Genomic DNA, 24910 nt, shown 5'->3' on the forward strand with positions numbered 1-24910 from the left:
AGGGAGATTTTCTCCTCGCGTAGCGGGTACGGGTGACGTAAATAATATTTGCTTACCTACTTGACCCTTACTATCTTTTGATTGAAAATGAGATTGTAATTATGAGATATGTTTTTCTTTCACGGGACCCTAAGAATAAGACTACGATCGTTTAAAACTTCACAGAATTACTTGACAAACGAAACAAAGTTTTTTTCTTTAACAGTCATTTTTATTTCTCCATTTTATTCGAGCAAAGACAATTTCAAGGACCAATAGATCCATTTTGTTTGTTTAGAACTTAAATTGACTTTTTTACGTTATATTTACGTTTGAACGTAAATATATACGTTTATATTCATTTTACAAAACTTCGTCGTCTCTTGTCTCGATTCTTTAAACTGTTTTGATATTTATATTTATATAAGTATTTTTGAGATAATGGGTAAAAACGTTCGGAAACCTGGCGTCTTTCCTGTGGACAATACGAAAGTTAACGTTTTGTGTTAAGTATATATAATATAATTATAAGGGTCTTGTATGAAAATTAGTCTTTAAACACCATTCATTATAATTATATATCCACAGGAAAGTAGAATAACCTGTCATACAAAAAAATGTTTTTGACCCAAATACCTATAAATATAGGTACCCACGCTAGAACGGTTCGGGTCCGGGCGGAGGTTTCCGATGCTTCTTTTTCTATGGCGGCTGTGCGGTGATCACGTGATGCTATCTTTAGAAGACTGAAGTGTCGGAGCCTCGGCCCGGACCCGGACCGTTCTAGCGGGAGTCATCCTTTAGGCGGCGCGGGTAATAATCGATTTGTTGCTAGTTTATATACCTACTATAAATAAAGAGGAATATATACCGTACCGTACATACCGTACCATATTTAATGACCCACTGAGACTACGTATATCTTGTAGATGATAATAATTACCATCGCATCGCAGCAAATTGTAACTTTTTTATTTCCAACACTGAGGTCGAAAGCCCCTTCACTCCTTCCCTTAACGACTAACGACCAATTTCCGTTGCACAGAGCGCTAGCACAAGTGTTTAATAAACAGAAGAACTGGCAAACCGTCCCACTTTTCTCTGGCTGGTCAATATTGCCAACTATCACACACCTAAGGTGACCAAGCTCTCCAGTATCGGAGGAAGGTTTTCTTTTTTTTAGTGTATGACATTTATTTCAGTTTGTTATTTATAGTAGCGTGACCACTTAAAATATTCAACAAAACAATTTGATTGGTTCTCTCAATATAATAAGTTTTGTGTGTTTTGTGTGTAGGTATGTAAATAGTAACCAAATCACTAGTCCATAATTTTTCGAAGGGACTTTTTTATCCTAATATATTAATTTTTCACATGAAAACAATGCTCGTTGAAGCACAAATGGTCATTTTTACGAAATAATGACATGTAACTATTCTCACGCGCCGTTTATCTTCTAGTCGCGACCGTTTGCGACCTAGTAAATCATTAATTTGTAATATGTGACGAACATGAGATTTGTTTTTGATGAATCTGTCTACGTACCTAACCAACCTAAGAAGTGTTACGCTGACTGTTATGGTGAATCCAACCGACTGCGCCAATGTTATATAAAAAGATATAGATTATCACTTGATAACTTTTATTTGAAATATGCAACTATCGACCTACTTAAAAGATTTCCCTAGACAACGACCTATATAAAGCGACTCCATTCGCCGAGCCAATTACTTCTTCATGCATTTTATTTTACCTGTGTCAGCCTTGCCTTGCTCGGCTGTGAGAAGGAGACGGAGACATGAGTCTACATTGCGCGGTTTACCGAATAATAATAAGCTGCAAGTTGGCAATTATTACTGGAACTTTATTTATTAACTCTATATTTTAAGCAGTGTACGCGAGTCTGGCACGGGTCGATTTTAGTGATGGGTAGGACATCAATTTAAAATGAGTTTGTATGAGTACCTCATTTTCTAAAATGAGGTGTTACAATGTCTTACTTCAAATGAGGTGAGGTACTAGCATATTTTCAGCGTCGACTATTCCATTAATTCCAACGGCGACAAAAATATTTAATGTATATACATATTTATGTATTCATCACTTCCTTTATAAATAAATAAATAGTAACATTTAATTGGAGTGCAATTCTGGAGGTTAAGACTAGAACTTTTAGGAGAAAGATAATTTTAGAATCAAGTAAAATGAATAGAGGAGTGAAGTAAGACATTTTTGCGGTACGAAGTACTGCGACAAATTAACAAAATGAGTGGTACAAATGAGGTGCCTCACGAGTGAGCGACTCAACACTAGTCGATTTACCACAGGGTAATAGCCGTATGTGAAGCTAGATTTTTTTATTACTGTATTGATGAAGTCATCCAAACAAATTGTGGATCAAATAAAGGATGTTTTTTTTTAGAGCCAATTAATTGTTTATTGGAACGCAAAAAATTAAAAACATAGGTTGTTTTTTTACGAACTAAAAACATAGGTTGTTTTTTTACGGACCACAGCATTACGTGGCGTGGCAAATGTTTTTCCACAATGATAAACGACAAAGATTTGACTTTTATCGTACAAGTTAAGATCAAACCGTGTCAGAAGACACCCTGTGTTTGCGCTCTAATAATCCGCTAGTAAGCTAACAGATGAAGTAACTAAAGTAATGTAAAGAAAAGGACTACCAGAGAGAAAGAAAAGGAATACAGTTCCTGTGTCCATTCTTAGGATGAGGTAGATAAAACACTGCCCCGGGTTCTTTTAGGGTGATTTTAGTGATATAATATATTTTGTAAACAAATTGGGACAATCAAAAATAAAATTTTACTTGACATTCTGTTTACTAAGATGACTGTGGACTAAGTACAAGTCCGATATCCGGTTGATTGCTTCCGTACTCGTGCCCTACACAATACAAATACTGCGCAAGCAATTACACAACCTAGCAATCGTCAATAGATCAAGCCTTTTTTCCATCAAATAACACGCATTTACAACGGACAACCAATATAATCATGACTTTGAGACCCTTAACAGAAACACGAACTTAAAGGTCGCATACACTGGTTTATATAAAGCAAATCCATGTTAAGGAACGAGAATGACGGACTATTCCGGGCGAAAAAATCTTAAAAGCCTTGTCACTCTCACAATGAGGTCCCTCTTTAAGCGATTGTACTAATTGTGTTACAGAGATAAGGTACTAAATTGCGTGTCTTAAAGGCTTTGTAGAGTTCATGAAAGTGATTTTTAAGAATAGCGAGTCATTTAATTCGTTCGGTCAGTGGTTCCGAGAAGATTTGGGGGCGCGATCCGTAAGGGGTTCCTTAATATGTGTCTTATTCAGTGATTTATTACATTTGAACCCATTTTTTTGTACCTGCATTTAGTAAAGATACCTATTTTATAAAATTACTTGTCACAAAAGATTTGGCTGACGTCACACTAGAGTAAAATATTAATATTATAGTTCCGCTAACTATTACGCTTCATCATAGAGAAATATAGTAAGACAAGAGTGCTCACTCCATACATCAGTTAGCCTATTAATTTCAGTGTCTACATCTAACATCGAGTAGCGGAACTATCAGTACTGCTACTTGACAATAGATGTAGCACCGACCGGAAAGTCTTATCTCAACAGCATAAGACTTTCCGGTTGGTGCTACATCTATTGTCAAGTAGCAGTACTGATAGTTCCGCTACTCGATGCTAGATGCTAATAGTCTTTTTGGTACTAAAACTGATGTATGGAGTGAGCAATCTATGTATTTTTTTCTCTATGGCTTCATAGAATACGCCGGTCGCTAAAATAAAACCAGTTTTATGTGTATCACATAATAAGGATAATTATGTGTGTCGCGTGGAACAGCTGTCTACACGTTAATTAAATGGTTTATATAACGAATCAAAAGTAACAATAACAATATAGGACATTAGTAATTCCACTAATGCAGTCCCGACCTAATACAGGAATTACGTAAGATTTCTCTCGTAATTAAAAGTTATTTCATCCGGTCTCATCCGGTTAATCCGTTTTATCCGGTCGTATCTCACAACTTCGTTCATTATCGTCTGGTTCTTATGAAAATAATAGCACAAATCGCACTTCTTAACTCTCTACGTGACCGTTATAAAATCTGTGCCCAAATGCCCGCGTAAATTATTATAAAGTTTAGCACTAAACTCCAAATAAGCGTATTTCGAGGGAGCTAAATGCAATATTTTGGATGCGTGTTAGTCAATCCAGACTACAGCGAAAGATTGCAGAATCTCAGAATCTATCATATAGAAAGTAAAATGATAGTAGGTACCTACTTTAGTTTAAATAAAATTAAAATTAAAAAAGAAAACATGCGATATAAGTATGTAAACGAGTATAACTACTTAAAAAATATGTTAAAACAATTTATTACTACAACCTTCAACTTGCACTGTCATTAAATTCAATTACCATTATCACTCTTATTTATCTGTCACACAATTATCTGTCGACTAAAACCTATAAAAAAGTCCATTAGGCACAAGTAACTTGCTAGACAAAATTGACTTCAAGAACCTTTAACAACACCTAAAGTGAAATTAATGTGTTTTGAAACATAACTTGTTTCGAACGACAATGTACTATGTGTACGAAGTTCCATCAAATTCTCGTTTGTCTTGGGTTTTCATAAGTTTTGTGTTAGTTCGTCGATCGAAGAAAAAGTGTCTTTGAAAGTGAGCGGCCCCAAAAGTTTTTAATTCAATTGGTATAATAGAAAATGTACATACAAAAACGAACGTCTACTTATTAACGAATATATTTAGTTTATTTAACGAACGCCTAGTTTCATGTAATAATTAACACGTTTTCTTAAACTTTAAATAACTTGCTACGGAAATCGTTTTAGAGTCTAAGTTGTGTGCATATCATACGCATCGATGTGTGTAAGTTCTTTAGGGTATTATTTTGCGATTGAGATAATGTTAAGATCTTCGTATCCTTCAAAAACTCCGAAGACTGAACTTTAAGTTAAGACTGGCAGAATGACCTATGAAGTGATTTTCTACAATGCAATATGAAGAGTTAGTCCGATTCAATATAGTCTGTGAGAAAGCACAGATGTCCATTGTCCAGTTGTTTAACCACAGCGTATGCAGTACTAAGATATGTTACATTTTATGACCTTGCGGTCAAGTGAGCTAAGTACACGGCTACCATCAGTTTGGCACTGACATAAAAGGCGTCGAGAACGTAATTTACTTTCTATACATCTCGCTCGTACTCGCATATTTGTGCAAACGAGATGTATAGAAAGTAAATTACGTTCTCGATAGCGCATATGTCAATTTAGACACTGTCAGTAACTCATGGTACGGGCTCTGATCTGTACAGTTTCTTTTGATCTATGAATTATGCTCTTAAAGTGTGAAACTACGAGTACTATATACTGACGCTAGTCAAAAAGTTGACAAAATTGCGAAATTTTCACATCGAAAAATTTCGGAAACTTCATTATATTTTTGTATGGGAATATTAACTTTTCATTTCCATAATGAAACTTTCCCTTATTTCTTTAGTTAAAGTTTCCTGAAAATTTTTATAATTATTCAACCTTTTGAAAACTTACCGCAACTTTCACATCCGCGTTCCTATATGTGGAGGTAGGTATATTTGTTTTTGAAGTGATGATATTTGAGTGTATTTGATACTTGTTACTTGTGAACTAGCTTGCCTTCGTTATTCTATGTATTAACCCTCAAGCTATCAGCTCCGAATCCTCTTAATCTCGATTTGTTTTCAATCGAACCTTACACAACTGTTCTATTCAGTCTTAACCAACTTAATTCAAATATAAAACCCCACTCTTGGACTTCAGAGCCCATCAACGTGCACACTAGCGCCACTGCTAAATAATCGTGATTATTTAAATTTAACGAAATATATTTAGAAAAGGGGGCCACTACGTACTGTATCTTGTATTAAAGTACCTTTTGAATACATCAAACTAGTTTCTATGTTGCTAGATTCGTCAATCTATGCGTCCAAAGTTAAAACGGCCATTTTTGTTTTGAGTTCATAGATTGACGAATCCAGCAACATAGAAACTAGTTTGATGTATTCAAAAGGTACTTTAATACAAGATACAGTACGTAGCGGCCCCCTTTAAAAAAAATCTTTCGTTAAATTTAAATAATCACGATTATTTACCAGTGGCGCTAGTGTGCACGTTGATGGGCTCTTAATAAGAATCATATAGAACTAGTTTTTGATACGCTACTTATTTACGAAACCCGACTTTTACTTCTATGTTTTTTTTTAACTGAAACTTGTGATCAAATTTCAGATATATCCGCTGTGTAGAAATGCGTGCCTGCCCTAATTTTTACGATCAGATATAGATAAATTAGGTAGCTCCAAGCTCACAGAAAACGCTAGGTATACTCGTATTACTTATAAAAGCTACTATTACTTTTAAGTTGATGTAATTTAAGTTGTACAAGGCTATTGGGTTTCTAACACCCGCTATTTATTATAATCGCTAATAAATGCCGCGTTTTCTGCAAAGCCTATATAATAAATGAATGTAGACATTTTCATTAATCTGTCTCTCGTTTCCTCGGCTTCCGGTAATAAATCCATCTCAAAACACAATGGGACTGGGACACTAAACAGACGTACTGGCAATGAAACAATTACAATGAATTAGAATTTAATTAACAAGGTATTTTGTGTAATATATGTATAGGTACTTGAGTTTTAAACATTTTAAAAGAATTGTGTTGAAAAATTCTTTGGTACATCAACAATACAGCTACAATTAAAAATATTAAAAACTTCACAAAATATTTATATGTTTTCTATATAGCCAAAGCTTAGATTCAAAATTATGTAGGTACCTAGTTACCGAAAGGCATCTTATGGATTTAAAAATGAAATGTTCAGCCTAGAACATTGTTAGTCCAAATTTGGATTGCGAGTTATAAAGTTTAACTTAAAGTATTCCTGAAACTCGAGATTCTAACTTGGTTTATTGAACAGTACTTACATAGTACGTGGAATTTTAGGAACGTACTTCCAATCCGGAAACCCATACTAACTTTCGGTTCATTGTTAAAATGCTTTAGCGTCTGACTTTTACAACATTACTTGTACAATTTAAAGTATCCGTAGGGAGTTTTTATATCTTTATTCATTTTGTTTTATTTAAATTACACTATTGAGCCTGCATTTGACTTGATAAAGTGGCAAAATATAAAGTAGGATGTGTCATTAAAAATGTCATATTTTCATAGAAATTTAACATTTCCAGACCATTGCAAATTCTATTAACATAAAGATCAAGCTTGGTACAGTTGCGTTCAAATATATCGGAGCGGCTAAGGCGCTCACAAATATCTGAGCACGCCTCTATTGTCAGGGCGTTAGGGTGCGAGTTCAGATATTGTGAACACCTTGGCCGATCCGATATATCTGACGGCGACTATACTACTCTAATACCTACCCTTTAATAGAACTGACAGACGAGAATAATAAAAACAGAACTCAATTACAATAAAGGTCAATCGCAATTTGTAATTTCAAATTTAGGACCAAAGAAAATAAAGACTGAGGAATGAAGTCACTTAAAATAACCCCAAAGGTTATAAAAACCTGTCCTAAAGGTAAAAGTCAAATAATTATATAAAGCCATAAATTACTTCTTTATGGCTTTACGCAACTGGAACCAGGCCTGAGTGTGATAGGACTCTATAAAAACCGTAACACGATTATACCACCAAAAATAAGTAAGTACCTAAATGTAAAAATGAAACGTGACTTTATTTGTGAGTACCTGTACCTGTACCTTGAGTTTCAAGCTAAAATGCTATTTATGCCGGCTACTGTTTTTTTCCCTAGTTCAGTAGGTTTAATATGGTATGTACATAAGACTTTATGGATAGTAATGGAAGCGTCGCAGTTCCAGCTGGTCACAAAACTATCGTCTGACAAAAGCGAGATAGATAAGGCCTCATTTAAGTCATTTAGACGGTGCGATAACTAGCATACGGCTTTCATTACATTGCGCCATTTGATTGGTCGGCTGAATTGATGTAACCTCAATGGTCCGCAATGTAACTAAAATCGTATACGAGTTCCCCCCCTAAGCCCTAAGGCCCTAAGGGCTTATTTAGACGATGCGAGAACTTACATTGCGGGTTTTGATCGGTGGGTGTAATTTTGTCACTGACAGTGTTAAAATTATTTTGTGGTGAGCATCTAAACTTACGTTCAACCTTCAAATCAGTTTTGGCCGAAGGATATTAAATAATTATCAGCGGTTCCGCGTTTTGTTCCCTAGTGCCGCATTTTTAGTTACTTTTATCTTTTACATTTCCAAATTTGGATTGCGAGTTATGTTAGTTTTGTTAGTAGGATTTTATAATATCTATATATGTTATGAACTATGATCATACCTAAGGGCCCTTAGTTGCCCCAATTCAAGCTATTTCATTTCATAAAGTTGCCATGTCTTCTTTCCCTTTCTCGAACCTAAAAGAAATCCAGTAAATTGAATTTGGTGTTGCCATGCGATACCCTATGTTGTCTCGATAGAAATTTAAAGCGTGGAAAAGATGAAAGAGATATTGGCGATCATCGGGACATATTGAAGGACGGATATTGAATTCATATAATCGATTTCGGTTTCGATTACCATCTAGGGAGAAATAGATGAGATACAATTTGGGAGATATGTTATCTTACTAAGCCATATATGACGTTCTGAGGACGCGGACGTCACGTTAATAGGATATAAGTTCCTGAGAAAGTCACTTTCAGTGTTATATGCAAGTTTCTTGGCGTCGTTTTCCATAACCGAAAATGATATTTCGTACATAAGTTCCACAAAATTCATTAGTACAAGCCAGGATTTGAACCCGCGACCTCCGTATTGAAAGTCGGTCGTCAGATCCTCTCGGCCACCACCACTTTTTGAACTTTGCATACACTAAATAAATAAGTAGGTAAAATCAGGGAGGTAGGTAGGTTAACACACAATAGCTGGTTATGGTTTACCTAAGCCACTGACCATCCAGCCTCTAGACTCAACTTAGGCCAATTCTTTCATGAAACCGATGCTGCCAAAAATACAGGGGTGCGGGGGACGAGGTGAGCGAGTCCCGTGCCGTGATTGGTCCGTTCAAACACACGTGGGCGTCAGACAGTAATATCTGCCGGGCGCTAGTGATGTGACACATTGAATAATAACATTGTCAATCACGGTCAATAATGTAATAACCGTAATAATATGCAAGCATGTTTTGAATGCTATGTTGATTCGTTCGTTCGAAAACATTAACCCATAACGTTGTGGTTTCGTTAGCAGGTGTATCTGCTTTATATAATTAATTTAAAAATAAACTATTGGTAAAAAGGCGTCTTATGGGATTTAGAGAAGCGCGAGACGAGACGAGATGCGGATGCGGATATTCGCAACATCCCTGCTTGGAAGCACTTCTTCACGCAGCTCGCCCTTCGGCCTCGCTTTAAATTACTGAGGGTTGCACGCTTGGGAGTCGGGGTGAAGGCTTCGGGCCTTCGGCGGGTCAGCCTTCGGCCTCCCAGCCTGATATTCGCCCTTCGGGTTCGCTTAACCTACTTGGAAGTTTTCCTTTGCCCGTGTCCGCCGCCATTTTGAGTGTTTTCAAAAAATAATTCACATACTAATCTTGGGCCCCCAAGCTCGCCGCATGCCAAATCTCAACGCGCTCAGACCAACTTGAAAAAAAAAGACGGCCATTTTCATAATCATAATCATATTTCTTTATTGCAACCATGGTATTACAAGGTGTTTTTATGTTAGTTAGTACATTTTGAAACTTTTTAAATGCAATTTGTGTTGTCTCGGGCCCTCTATGGCATTTGGTCGAGCACCCCCCACCTATCTCTCACCTTTGAAGCTTTTCATAAAAAATAAGTGGCCATTTTTACCGCCATATTGGTTTTATTAAAAAAAAATCCATAGGAATACAGCTAGGTGACCCCGAGTTTTCGTGACCAAAATTTTAGCGCGCTGGGAGCATTTTGAAAAATGATCGCCATTTTGAATCCGCCATTTTGAAAAAATAATGGCGGCTTCAGAAACTGTCAGCGTCCCTCTATGACATTTGGTCGAGTATCTCCCACGTATCTGTCACCGTTTAGTGACCAAAAGTCGGATAATCCGGTAGACCAAAAGTCGGATTTTTCTGGAAGTCACCAAACCACCCCCTCTATACGACCGTATCAAAGTCAAATACCCCAGGAACCCCCTTCTGGGAGAGCAATTATGTCAATTAATCAGTCGGGTTGCGGCTTTATATACAGGGTGGATTTTCTTTCTGGCTCAGTGAGGGCAGCTACCCGATCCCGTACTGCTACGAGAAAACGGTCTTAGGAGACCTTCCCTCGATTTCAAATTAGATCCCATTCCTATTGAGGATCAAAAGCTTGTATGGAAGCAAAAAAAAATTCCGGCTAGAAAAGCCACAAATCGAGGAAAACTTTTCCCATAATATTTGAATGAAAATGAAAACTTTTATTTTTCACATGCTACTTTTGTATGCCAATCGATTCCATTCCTATCCAGTATCAAAAGTTTCCTAGGGGTCGACTTACGGCAATGTACTAAAAAGCCACAAATTAATAAAAACTTTTTCCATACATTTACTATGGAGAAAATGTGAAATTTTATTCACAAAATTATGGGAAAAGCATTCAAATATTATGGGAAAAGTTTTCCTCGATTTGTGGCTTTTCTAGCATGAAATTTTTTTTGCTCCCATACAAGCTTTTGATCCTCAATAGGAATGGGATCGATTGGCATAAAAAAAAGTTTGTCAAAAATGACCTTTTTCTCGTATCCTGTATGTTTTTTCCAAAATCTGTAAATGCCAATCTTCATTAATTTAAAATCGAGGGAAGGTCTCTTAAGACCGTTTTCTCGTAGCAGTACGGGATCTGGTAGCTGCCCTCACTGAGCCAAAAAGAAAATCCACCCTGTATTCGCGGTATCCTACTATACCCACCCATTAAAAACAGCCTGTATAATTCTATTAAGAGTTATTACATGGTTTAAATCAAATATTGATTTGTTATTATGTAAATGAAATGTTATTTAACACAATCTAACTAAATGAGGTTTAAATTATTTGGCCGAATGTTCAAGTATCATTGCCATGTTGGCAGTCGTACACAGAAAAAAAGCAAAAATTAAAAAGTTAAACCGGCGCCCACTATTCTCAACAAAAATGGAATCAAAATAATGCATTTTAAATTGCAACCGTGTGTTTTTGTATAAAATTGGTCTTGTGATTAATTTTTGCAATGTTTTTATAATCGCTAAAAGTAATACGAGTACCTATGTAGTGCTGAATTGACAATATCGGTTATGTTCAAGGGAAAATTGGTACCTGACCCGCCTGACCGTAAGTGTAATTCTCATATTATTTATTTGTTTTATAGTGAATTTTTCGCAAATACCTATGCGATTTGAATTGAATTACCTTATCAATAGTAAACAATCACATTCTATGGATATGGACATCACTAGTTTGGGCTTAGGAATGTCACGTAATAAAAGACAAGAAAGGATGTATACGGATGCAGCGCGATAGAAAGAGACTTTCTTAAAAGACGTCATCGAGTTTCAAGCGCTGTCAAATTTGATGAGACGCTTAAATTAAAATATTTTTTTATCCAAATCTCTAAAAAATCGGCTTACCTGTGAAATGAAATGCCATTTTTTTGTACACCAGAGTTTTTAGTGTTCTTGCCACACAATTTGACACAACAATAATGCATTTTTGATAGCAAAAACTTCTTCGAGCTACCGAAGTTTCTAGACCGAGCCCGGTCCGCCGACTGAAGTAAGCGGTGTAGGCGTGACTCGAAGATGGAGTAACGCTACCGTATGTGTGGCAGAGGGGGTAGCGCGACTATGCTATGTCTAGAGGCTGGATGGTCAGTGACCTAAGCATTTGCCTAGGTGCGCGATAAGACGAAAATTGGAGTCACCCCGCGCGTAGACAACATGCCAATCGCTAACGCTACGTAGCGAACGAAACGCAACTGTCACGGTCACACTAATTATATGGAAGAGTGATAAAAAGACAAAGCGAGTCGATTGCGAAGCGCAAGCTATCGTCACCTTGGCTAAGCCGCCTGGCCGCGTAGTCAACATGATAATAGCTTACGTTCCGTAGCGATTGAAATGAAACGAAACTGTCACTGTCGCACTAATATGGAAGAGTGATAGAAAGACTCAAAGCGATTCGATTGCGAAGCCCAAGCTATCGTCACCTTGGCTAGGCCGCCTGGCTCCTTCGGCGCGTCTTCAATTATTTGTACATCGATAAGACGGAATAATTCCCAGAAATTACCTACTTTTAATTTCATTAATCCGTGGAACATTCCTATGAATTATGAATGAGGGAATCCCGAGGTCCTATTACAACAGAATTCAAGAAAATCCTGAATATTAATTTAGGACATGTAGGGGGAATGGAGGCATGTAAATAGGTTTTATTTTGGCACTTTTACATACTAAGAACTTATCTATTATGAGGAAACCGATCACTTTCCACAGTTTTTACGCCCTGATGGCTTTTTGTGGAGCTTTGTCCTAATGATGATATTGATACCTTCCTTGTTTCTCCATGCTTGAAAAGAAACCCAAAACCACAGACAAGACATCCTCTAGACTGAGCATAGTAGGGCTACCCCCTCTGCCACAAATATACGGTAGTTTTACTCCATCTTCGAGTCAAAGTGTCTTTGTGTGACGTCCGTGTCTTTGAACGGACCAATCACGGCACGGGACTCGCTCACCTCGTCTCCCGCACCCCAGTATTTTTGGCAGCATCGGCTTCATGAAATAATTGCTCTAAACTTCGTCTAGAGGATTCCTAGTCTATCGGCGCGATTCGGAAAATGAATAAGAGATTCACTAGATATGAAATAGTAAAGATATGTGACGTTCTACGGCAAAAGGTACCATTGCCCCGGCTGAATATTGGAGCGGCGTTAATAATATCGTAAGCCCCAGCCGCCATAAGGTACCTTTTGCCGTGGAACGTCACATATCTTTACTATTTCATATCTAGTGAATCACTAATTCATTTTCCGAATCGCGACTTATAAACATAATCGAGAGCGCACTATTCGCCAACAAACTGTCTACAGTTTGGCGAAACTTTTGTATACCTAGACATAAGTATTTTTTGAAATAAATAAATAAATAAAAAAAAAAAATTCCCGAATCGCGCCGTATGCCCAAAACCAACCAAAAAAACGTGCACCACGGCGACCCTCTGGCTACTGGTATGCCAGAAGTTGTCGCGTGGGAACACACGCCTTTAACTGGCATACTTGCATAGCCCCCCGCGATCCCTCTCTCATGTTGCATGCTAGTATAAAATCAAATTTCTTGCGACAAACTTGATTTCCAGATACAGGCATGCCAGTTTGATATATATGACAATACATGGCACGTGTAAGGAGCTGTTATGCAAGTTAATCTACTAAAATACGATTCCTTTCTAGATAATTACGATAACGTATTGTCTACTGACGTGAATCTAGAAAGTAGTCAGTGGCTAAGCACAAAATCAGTGCTAACTGAATCGTAAAAATCAATAAAAATAGTGTATGCAATGAGAAAACTACAATGTTTATCAGATTTCATCATCACGAAACTCATTTACTTGACTAGACTATTTTAAACAGAATTTTAATCCATTAATTGATGGACTAAAAGACTTCGGTATGAAAAGTGTGTACGTACAATATATAGTTCGTTTTTATTAGCATTAGAAAGAACTTGCAAGAAGGTAAGCGATCTTGACATGTCTTTTAATTGAAAAACGCTTTTTTAAAATCAAAAACTATTACTTATGAATGAAAGCAGAAGAATATAAATGATCGTATTAGATTCATCATTGTTACATATTTGCCGTAACTTATTTTTAAAATGTGTTTTTCAATTAAAAGACACATCAAGATTGTTTACCTTATTTCTAATGCTAAAAAAAAATAACTATAGTTTCATTACACAGAAAAAAAAAATTATCATATAAAAATTGAAATTTACGGCGATATTTATTTTCATTGCATGCGCGTTTGAGAACAATTTCCCCTGGATATCTGACGCGTAACGCTCCGTGTTGAATCGCACTCCTAACGGCAAATATTGTCTTAGGACACCCCTTCAACCCACGAGTGTTATTACAGGAACCTCAACATATTTCTGCTGTTCCGTACTCCCTATTTCAACAGCAAAGAGTTCACTATCGTATGATTTGTAATAAGGAAATGTTGTCGGTTATCTCGATCAGGCGTTCAGCACGGTTTCAGGTGTGAATACCTTTGAAATGTAGGATGTTGATTGTTGGTGCACTCGTCTGAAAAGCATACCATTCCGTTTCAGTCTTTAATTTTGGCCCATTCTGTTGTCACGTATGTAACCCACACAACAATAATAAAAATCGCTTAGAATTTTTTGAAAGTCCTATCAAGTGCTTAACATCAGGCGGTCCGTTACTTGTTTGCCACCGACGTAGTATAAAAAAGTTAGTATGCAACCGTCTTACGAGATCCTGCAAATATGTATGCAAGATTCAAAAGAGGCTAAACAAACATGACAGAGCAGAGAACCTAAATAATATTGTGGATATAAAAGAACCCAATAAAATGAAATATGCATTAAATTCCCTATTTCGGTTGCAGAGGCATCTAAGCTGAGCCTTTTAGTGACATGTCGTAAAGTCAAAGAGCAATAACGTCTCGTAATAAATTCAACAAGAAGGCTTTGAATAGAAAACATCCGCGCACGTATTGCACTGCAGCTGCGTCTCTGAGTGCACCTGACTATGTTACGGCACAGGTAAGTAAATGAATTTAAAACAGTATGTAAGCCATGTTTCGAGTAGTTTCGACTTAACAATTTGAGGTGTAATCGACCCGTAGAGCTAGATTTATGCATTTAGATTTTATTGACTTATATTAAGTACAATCAGCCAAGATGTTTGCAAACGAAATTAATACCTAATTTGACATTCATAAGGGTCTGGTGACGGGGATAAATTGAAGAATAATGTTTTTTGTCCTATCATTAAGCTTCATTCTTTCGGCTTAAGATGGCGAAGGTGTATTTAATGAGGTTATTACGTTGTTTTACTTAAAATATTATAATCTCAATCACCTTTCAATTTAAAAAACCTAGTAAAAAAAATCTTAGCTACTGCTAGTCAAAATTTTACTGACTCATTTTTGATCTCACATACATAGGTATAACTCTTTGAACATACCTGTGTTTAATTTAATCTAACGTATTAGAATCAGCCTTACAGGGTGTCATGTACTTACCATCCTCAAATCGTAACACCTAATGTAACATGAACATGACTGCAATATAATAAAGAATAAAGAATCTTGGAGGATATAACCAAACGGAGACGCCTTGTTTGTAATTTTCAGTACAAAATAGTCTGCGGATTTTTGCGGGGGAGGGGCACCTCAAATGTATACGTAAAGTAAAAATAGCCATGTCAGATAAACGTCAGTCCATACATTGTGTATGACCATTGGCCGCCTATTTTCAACAGAGGGGAACGCCTGTTAATAGCTACTCCGTTTGGTTATATCCTCTAAGATTAGAATTGCTGTACGGTCGAAAGTATTAATTTATGATCCATTTCGTACCTTGTCACAGTGACAATCAATAGGAAAGTCGCTAGAGACCTCATACTATTGTCACTGTGACACGGTACAAAATGGGTCATAAATTAAAACTTTCGACTGTACTGTTAGTAACATAATACTGTTCGACTCGTTGAAACATGTTTGAAATGATATTCTTCGGTTACTTTGTCGTTCGTGTCATATTTTGTCCCGTGACACAGATGCGGCGAAACGGAATTCCGGTTTTGTGACTCTGTTTGCAAATTCTATACAATGCAAGAGCATTGTATAAAATCCAAGTTATCTTACCAAGAGGTAAGATTGACTTATTTTACAATTTTAATGTTTCCTTAAAGCGAAATTTATCGTAATTTCGATTGAATTTTTCTTCTTTTAGTGTCACTCGTTGCCATGTGACACTTAATATAATCCTCTCTGGTCTCGGAGTAGACTGACTAAAGTTGACATCAACATATTCTACCCGCGCGAGTTTTTAATAGGTCCCGTTTTACAATTAAATAATGTGTAAGAATCGAGAACGTTTAATTCAGTGTTTTATAAGTAATTTCCATAATTGGCTATCTACTAAGCGTGTTATATGTAGTAGAACGTGAATCAACATTTCTCCTGACAAAATGTGCCACAGTGCCACTATTGTAGACGATTATTATCATTGGATATTGATCTACACTATGTAGGTAGATTTACGTTCGTCGTTCCTTCAATCAAACCATTCTCTCCGTTAATTATCGGCTCATGCCGATCCGTCCATCTGTTTCAACTCAATAGCTGCCGAACACTCAATTTCCTGATACATCTCGTTCGTTTAATTCATACGATTCACTGTTCTCGTTTAGGATGGCATTCAGATTTTTCAAAATATTAATGAATTCTAAATAAAATACGCAGGTTGTTAAGAACTGTTATTAATAAGTACCACCCTAAGCCACCATAAGTTTATTAAGCACTAGCGACCCGCCCCGGCTTCGCACGGGGTAACAAATTACACATAAACCTTCCTCTTGAATCGCTCTATTTATTAAAAAAAACCGCTTCAAAATCCGTTGCGTAGTTTTAAAGATCTAAGCATACATAGGGTCAGACAGACAACGGGAAGCGACTTTGTTTTATACTATGTAGTGATCTTGGAGTTTATTAGAGTTTACTCCTTATGAATCGGTTTTCATATACACCTTGGGCAGGTAAAACCCGACACATTTTAAAGGTGTGTTCTTGACGCGACACAAAGGTTGTTTGGCAGAGATTGCTCTTTAGCGATAAGACCGCCTGTTCTCTATCATTAATTAATTGTTTTTCTCTAAGCTGTATCTTTTACTGAGGTGTGCCAAAAAAGAGTATTCTATCTATCTATAGTAGGTATGTATAATGTTCAGACCAGACCCAATGCAAATACACGTAAGTATTTATTCACATTTGCATTAATAATTGATAAAGACATCCGCTCAAAGTACTGCAAAACTCTCGGATTTAGTTATCTTCGAAATTGGAACGCAAATGGACAACAATATTGCAATGCTAATACAACTTTAACTTTATCTGTTTAGAGTTGAAATTGATTTGCAGCCAACTCGATACAATATTAAATTTCAGTAGATGGAACCAACATCCATTAGACCGCCTTCTGATATTTTAAAAATCGGAATCGCGAGAATATTTTCGTTTACAGGAATTTCCTTCGATTTTCGTTGTATAGGATTCTAAAGCTATGAAGAGTTTTAGACTGCTATTGTACCTATCTAAATAAAATTTAGATTGCTACATTGTATAAAATGTACAAAAAAAAGTAAGTGTAATTTCTGTGAATGCGTTAAAACTTGTTCTGTCGCCATCAGATATATCGGAGCGGCTAAAGTGCTCTCAAATATCTTCACGCCTCTATTTTCAAGGAGTTAGAGTGCGTGTTCAGGTATTTTTGAACACATATGCCGCTCCGATATATCTGATGACGACGGTACCTTCTCAAGCAGTAGGTACGTATAAGGAGGTCGTGGGCTTGAACCCCGACATGTACTTACATAAGTTTTTTAGGTACGAAATTAATACTCCGTGTTGTGAGAAAATATGGTTTAATCGACTTATGTGCATAGATCGTGATAAAATATAGTAAATATTAAAAATATAACGTCAACTTCAGAAGGAAGTACCAGAACAAGGTACTATAAAACACAAATAGGTACAATAAATCCACGCAATTTTTTTTTTGTTTTTTTTTTGTAGCAAAACTTGTTAAAGTTAAGCAGAGTTATATCCAGCAATGCCCGCTGAGATGAGAGGGAACTTGTCTCCGCAGATGCCACCGAAGTCATCCTCGTCTACAGCCCAGTACATGATACCTCCCAGGCCCATGGTCTTGGCGTATTGTGCCTGCGAAAACAAAATAAACTTTATTGATTGAAATAAATCGATTTCAAGAAATCTGAAAATTCGCAAAGAGTACATTTCAATCAGCTTGATGAGAAAATTAAAGTAAAAGTTGCGTTTGCAACCTTAACAAATCATATACCTAAACCTTTCATAAGAATCACTCTACTGATAGGTGGAAACCGCATGAAAATCCGTTCGTTATTGAGTTTATCGCGAACATACAGACAGATAGACGCAGCGACGGAATTTGTTTTATAAGGTGTAGTGATTTTAGTTGACGAAATATAATATACACCGATATACGATTCGTGATATCGGTGCAATTCATACCAATTCACACCGTTCAACGATACTTCTGAATCTCTATCACTAGCCGCTTTATTCTCACCTTAGCCTTAATAGTGTTAGGGTTGTCGTAGCCGACCCAAAAGAGGTCCTTGTTGGCATACACGTAGTTGCCCTCTACCTCGGTTATGTTCCATTCAGCGGGGTAGTTCTTTTGGTCTTCGCAAATCTGAAATAATTGCAAAAAATTTAATTCCAAGCCAAGCACCTCGCACATCAGAGGGCCTAGTCAAGATGATAAATAGATTGCGCGTGATTTTCAAAGTAGTTGGAAAAGTTATCGGAAACTTCAGGAAAATTTCATAGGAAATTAAGGAAACATTCATTTTGGAAACGGAAAATTTGATAGGAAATTAAGGAAACATTCATTTTGGAAACAGACAATTTCGATCCCTATACTCCCGTATAGGGCGTATACTGATGTGCTGTCGGAAATTTCCACAAAAAAATCGGAAACTTCTCATTTACCTACTCAGTTATAGTTATTGCCACTCCATTAGTAATTGGCCACTCTTAATAATACTTCTATTGCCTTGTTTCTTTCTGATTTGTTAAGAGTGGCCAATTACTGTGGAAAGGCTAAAAACTAGCAGTCACCGTACCTACCTCTAAGTAACTATAAATGCCAGCTTCTGCAACGTAAGGGCCGGCTGCCCCGGCTCCAGTGAACGGCGCCCCGGTCGAAGTGTTGTTCAGACTGGTCAGGGTAAAGGTCTTGCCATACGCTCCCAAACCCAACACCAGCTTGGAGGGAGTCGCGCCGTTGTTGATCCAGACGTGGACAGAGTTGTTCTATAATATACAATATATATACCATCGCCCACACTGTTAACTGATAGTTCGTAAACCTTATTACAAAAGGCATAAGGTCCATCGATGGACAGTTGAGTGTTGCTCTTTGTACAATAATAGTAGGTACATTATTGTCGAGGTTCGGAAGTAGCTACTTGCAGGCTGAGGATTGGTTTTAAACGGGCGACCTTGCCCGAAGCCAGCAAGTAGCCTTCCAGCCAAGTCATATATAGTGCTTTTCTCAAAAATGGTGCAAGAAATAGAAATATTTTACAGATGCAACGTAAAACTATTAAAAATATTTGCTTACCGCCTTTAAAAAAAAAGAAGTGTATTTTTCTGCTGAAAATACGCCAACGTATTTGAGACACCTAAATAGTCGCGGTGCCAGTGCTGATCATCTGTTTGGCTGTTTAATGGACCTATGCCTTCATTTGATATGGCCATTTAAAGTTTTAAAAAATTTGGAACTCGTTAAATAATGGAATTTGTATGCAACATCGCAGTCCCGAAATCGAGACTGCAATGTTTACAACTTTTTAATTTTTTTAATGACCTTAAACTACGCACTTCGCGACCTATTTTTTAATCGGCAACGTCGACTTTGCCGTCCATTTTTGAGAAAAACACCTTAACTTAGTGGAGGAGCTGGAGTGGTTAGAGTAGTGCTACCTCGTTTTCGCGAAAAATAGGCACAATGGTTGTCGATTTGCGGAAAATCCCTAGTAAAACTATGTATAATTGTATATAGAGAGGCAATTTATAATCATGATTATTTATAAGGTGTTGCTAATTACCTACTTAAAATAATACCAAATAAACATTGCAGAATATCACGAAAAGAATGGAGTCATAATGAATACATAGCCTACATTGTTTGCGAAAATACTCGCGACTGTTTGATTAAAGATCAAAGATACGCTAAGGTACTATAAAGTGTAGTTACATTTTGCAAAAAAATTAAAAAGTTAACATTTATCCATAATTTACCTTTAAGGTTTTTTTTATGATATAGGAGGCAAATGAGCAGACGGATCACCTGATGGTAAGCGATTACCGCCGCCCATGGACACCCGCAACACCAGAAGGGTTGTTAGTGCGTTGCCGGCCTTTAAGATGGGAGTACGCTCTTTTCTTAAAGGTTTGAAGGTCGTATCGGTCCGGAAATACCGCAGGCGACAGTTCATTCCACAGTTTAGTCGTGCGAGGCAGGAAGTTTCTGGAGAAACGCACAGTTGAGGACTGCCAACCATCCAAGTGGTGAAGATGATAGTGTTGTCGCGTAGGGCGATGGCGAAAGGAAGCGTAAGAAGAAGAAATGTTACCTTATAAAGTGATTGAATTACTTACAACATTAAAATTTAAGGAAGAGTCGTCAGTCAACTGAGCGTATAGAGGCGCGTTTACTCCAGTCACAGAATCCCAAGTGCCGTGGAAGTCATACATCATCAGGTGGAAGTAGTCCAGGTATCTATAAAAGGGTATTAAGTAAGTATAAGTGGAGATGTGCATGTTGCGGCAGGTTTCCAAAAAGTTGGCATAGTTCTAGGAAATTCGAGGAAAAATTCACAGGAAACGTAATGGATCATTTGTCATAATATTTCATAGTAATCAATATTTTGCGTGTCCGACATTTTTCCTTTACCTTTACCTAGGAAGGATCCTTTTTCATTGGAAATTTCGCAATTCAGTAAACTTTCCGACAGCACAACAAAGTGTTATAATGAGCTACACCTCTCTAAGCGGTGCTGGTAGCCGAGTGTTATTGGGTGCGAAAATTTCAATAAAGGAGATCAATTCTGACGTTTTACAGCTAAATGATGTCATTTGTCTGTGTTAAAATGTATTGGTCTCCGGATGTTCAAATCTTGGTTTTTTCAGTGTCCGTGTGGATATTTACAATAAAATTATTTTTTCAAAAATGGAAAACGTCACGTAGCCTAGAACTAGAATTTCTTGAATAAATAATTTCACAATTAAGTAGATTCTAAGGCCATAACTAAGCCGTGATACCTGTCTAACTAGGACTAACTGCAAAATTCGTCATTAAGAAAACCAAATCTCAAGATCTTTTGAAAATAAGTTGATCGCCTATTTAATTGTTTTTGTCATTGTCATATATTTACAGAGTACTGTAATCTGAACCCTGTAACTGTGAAAGTAAATAGATTTTCTTTCAACACTTACTTGTCAAGTTCTGTGACGTTGTAGGACAAATCGATGTTGGACTGGGTGACGGCGACGGCGGCGGTCAACAGATAAGATTTCGCTGCGAATGCTTCCTTCAACTCCTTGACCAAAGTCACGAATTGTTCCTGAAAGATGCGCATATTAAACAAGTTCCTAATGTGTTATTTTAGGTCATTCCCTGGTACCTAGATGACGAGAAATAGTTTAGGATTTGTGAAAAGAGAAAACATTAAATAAATGAAAAACGGCACTACAATGTTGAATCAACTATTTTCAACCGACTTCAAAATTTCAAAAGAAATTTAGTGGTATGTTTTTTTTTGTTGTTATTCTGTTCCGTCAGCTAGGCCACTCGACGTTCAACTAAAATGTAGATGATCCATTATAAAAAGGGCTCAAAATAACTACCACAAAAATGTACCTACACTACATTACATACATTTAAATGCCACAAAAATAGAGTTTATAGAGTAACCCAGGCGACCGTAACCATAGCAACAAGTGACAAGAAAAAAAAATATTCGCCCATACGAAATGCAATGGCGGAGGCAGACTAAACTTGCCATTGTTTCATCGGCAAAAACGCTACCCTCATAACGTAAGAAAGAAGAGAATGATGAGTAAGTTAGGTACCTTGTCAGTGTCAGCTCCATCCCTTTGTGCAGGGTACTCCCAGTCCAAGTCTAAACCATCGAAGCCGTTGGTATCAATATAGTTGTACAAGTTACTGACTAGGGTTGCCCTCAAGGTATCGTCGTTGACAACCTGCAATACAAAAAGATAATTTTACTCAACCATCTAAGAGTATAAAACTTCAACCTACACACATACAATCGTTTTGATATATCAAACTTGGAAGCGTTTATATAGGATTAACATTTAGGAGATAAGCCACGTGACGTTATAAAAGTATAAATAAATAAAAATACTAAACAATACACTCCTTTTTTGGGGGAGTCGTGTAAAAAGAGACAGAACCAGATAAAGAAGTCTACTTCAGCAGCTGACCGGCAGAAGTTTACCTATAGGATTATACAAAAATACAAGTTTTCTTACCGCTGTGAAGTTAACTGAGCCTTCAGTCCAACCACCAATAGCAACCATGATTTTCAAATCGGCATTCTTCTCTTTTAACGCAACGAGATCAGTAGCAGAATCTGAAACACGTAAAATTAATCAGTGTGGGTCATCTTTGTCGTCGAGAAATCCACTTAAATTGGTTTACCTTTAAAACTACAATTAATTGTACATATTTTCAATCAATCATAGAGATATTCAAATTCAAAAATCACTTACTGGCCTTTCCCTCGTAAGTAGTTTGTTCAGGGGCAATAATGCCTCCCGTGGTTCCGTTAAGTGTGAGGAACGAATAGACGATGTGCGTGCAAAGATCAGTGGGCATGTCACTCACGCCGAAGCGGCCGTTTCCAGGCCTCTGGTTGGCCCATTCACCGTAGTAGCACACTACTACGCCGCTGGCTGCAAATATAGACTTAATTTAGAAAATTCAATTTGATTTTTTTTCTTCATTTTTATTGCCGAATTGGACCCCAGGATCTTCTCAATTCACTTGAATGTTTTTATAAGTTTGTTACCTCAGAACGCCGTTATTTTTGAACTGATTTGGATTACCTATATATTTTTTTGTATGTGCTTATAAAGTGGAACTACTGATGAAGACCACACTACCACCCAACGGCGAACGTAGGTACATTTCGAAAAAATGTACATTTCATGTCTTGTGAATATTTTGAATATTGACTTCTTGGGCTCATTTTACTCAGAATCGTTTGTACATTCACGGCTCATACATGAAAAAATGTGTCCCAAAATTTTGTATGTAAAAATATTTTTCCAGTGCGTCACGTTCATACAAATAAAGAAATTATTCGTACAAAAATGTGACGATCTGGAAAGGAAACCTTGGGACACATTTTTTCATGTATGAGGCGTGAATATACAAAATACCTAGTACAAATGATTCTGAGTAAAATGAGCCCAAGAAGTCAATATTTTGAAGACATGAATGAAATGTATTTTTTTTTTTTGGAAAACGCTCATTTAGATCTTAGATCACAAAATGTTCAACGGAACTCTGTAATGTCAGCCGCTTTGGGGCTTGTTGTAATTTTTTCTATGGTCAAGATTTGGATAGAATTTTTTAAAACGGTTTTGTAGTTACCTTTTTCTGTTAAAGATTTTATATAATGTACTCGTATAAATTAAAATACATACACAAATGATTGCAAACCTAAATAGAAGAAAATAATACAGAAAGAAAACAGCAACACAAGTTGAACAACAGGGCTTATATATGTATAAATATTAAAGCGATCTTTTCCTTTAGGAAGCGGAAATTAATAAATTACACGTGTCAGCAGATGTTGCAAATGTAATGAAAGAAACCTATAACAAAATACACAAACAATATACCATGCAAATAAAAAGATAAGATATTATTCATACAAAGTGAAATGAAGACACACTTACTATTACAAACGGATGCAGCCAGGCTACCACTGACGCACAACAACGCGCAAAGGGCTGAAAACTTCATTATTAAAGGTTGATATAGCAAAGGCTACCAATGTGAATATCCAAATGCCTATTCTTAATACCTCTATCTTGCCTTTACTATATTTGAGATAGCACTTATGGTTCAATTGAAATCTACGCCTTTATATACTCTTGTAATCTATGGTATTCCGTGTTTAATCACCTGCTGCTTTCATTGATAATCAAGCATTTAAAACGCAAATAGTTACAAACAAAACAATCTATATAAATGTAAATGTATATTTATTTTACTCTTAATTTTTTAAATATGATAATTTAGCGTACGCGTGTATTGTCATTGTCATATTGTATTGTGGTGGAATCTGTGTTTTCTAGAATTTATCTACGGTATGTAGTGTAGGTACCGGTGCCCAAGATAGGTAGGTTTCCGTATTATTTTTCTCGCCTTATCAGCTTCTTATCCATATATTTAGTCTTTGATTTTAAAATAATTCAAAAAAACCTATCCCAAAAAAACGTAGGTAAATTAATAATCTAACCAAGCTGTAATCAAGCTTAGGCTTAGAACGCACTGCGATTAATTTCTTGCGGTTTCAGAACCACTAAAAGTGTAACGTACGGCATGCTGCATAAGCGCACGCACTTGCAAGATTGAAACCGCAAGAAATTAGACTGAAAGTCCTATCCTATCGGTAATTTGCCTGACAGCATAGGTAATGACCAGGGATGTTGCGAACATCCGCATCCGCATCCGCAACCGCGGAACTTCCGCATTATTTTCAACATCCGCATCCGCATAAAATTGATGCGGAGCTTATGCGGATGCGGATGTCGAACAAGTCGGTACAGGAACGTCTTAGCGGCGGCGTAAGTGCTAGGTAATTTCGTCATTACCTATAACGAAATCGTCTAGATCCAGAAAAGTCGCTCAAGTTACTGTTTAGTAAGTACCTATAACGCACCTATATTCTTGCTCAAATACTAAACGTTTCGTTTTTTTTAATAAAAAAAATACTAAAA

General features: G+C 36.8%; 1 protein-coding gene across 1 annotated transcript; it reads right to left on the bottom strand.

Moving 5' to 3' along the window:
- Positions 1–17896: 17896 nt before the first annotated feature.
- Positions 17897–24105, bottom strand: LOC134654808 (acidic mammalian chitinase-like). The gene is made up of 9 exons (XM_063510278.1): positions 24093–24105; positions 22670–22852; positions 22430–22530; positions 22007–22138; positions 21371–21498; positions 20534–20654; positions 18998–19183; positions 18435–18560; positions 17897–18046 (listed from the first exon to the last, which is right to left on the bottom strand). The coding sequence occupies exons 1-9, from the start codon at positions 24103–24105 to the stop codon at positions 17915–17917; spliced, it is 1122 nt and encodes a 373-aa protein (XP_063366348.1). The 3' UTR covers positions 17897–17914.
- Between the last annotated feature and the right edge of the window lie 805 nt (positions 24106–24910).

Source organism: Cydia amplana, chromosome 15 (assembly GCF_948474715.1).
Source record: "Cydia amplana chromosome 15, ilCydAmpl1.1, whole genome shotgun sequence".
NCBI classification, from domain to species: domain Eukaryota; kingdom Metazoa; phylum Arthropoda; class Insecta; order Lepidoptera; family Tortricidae; genus Cydia; species Cydia amplana.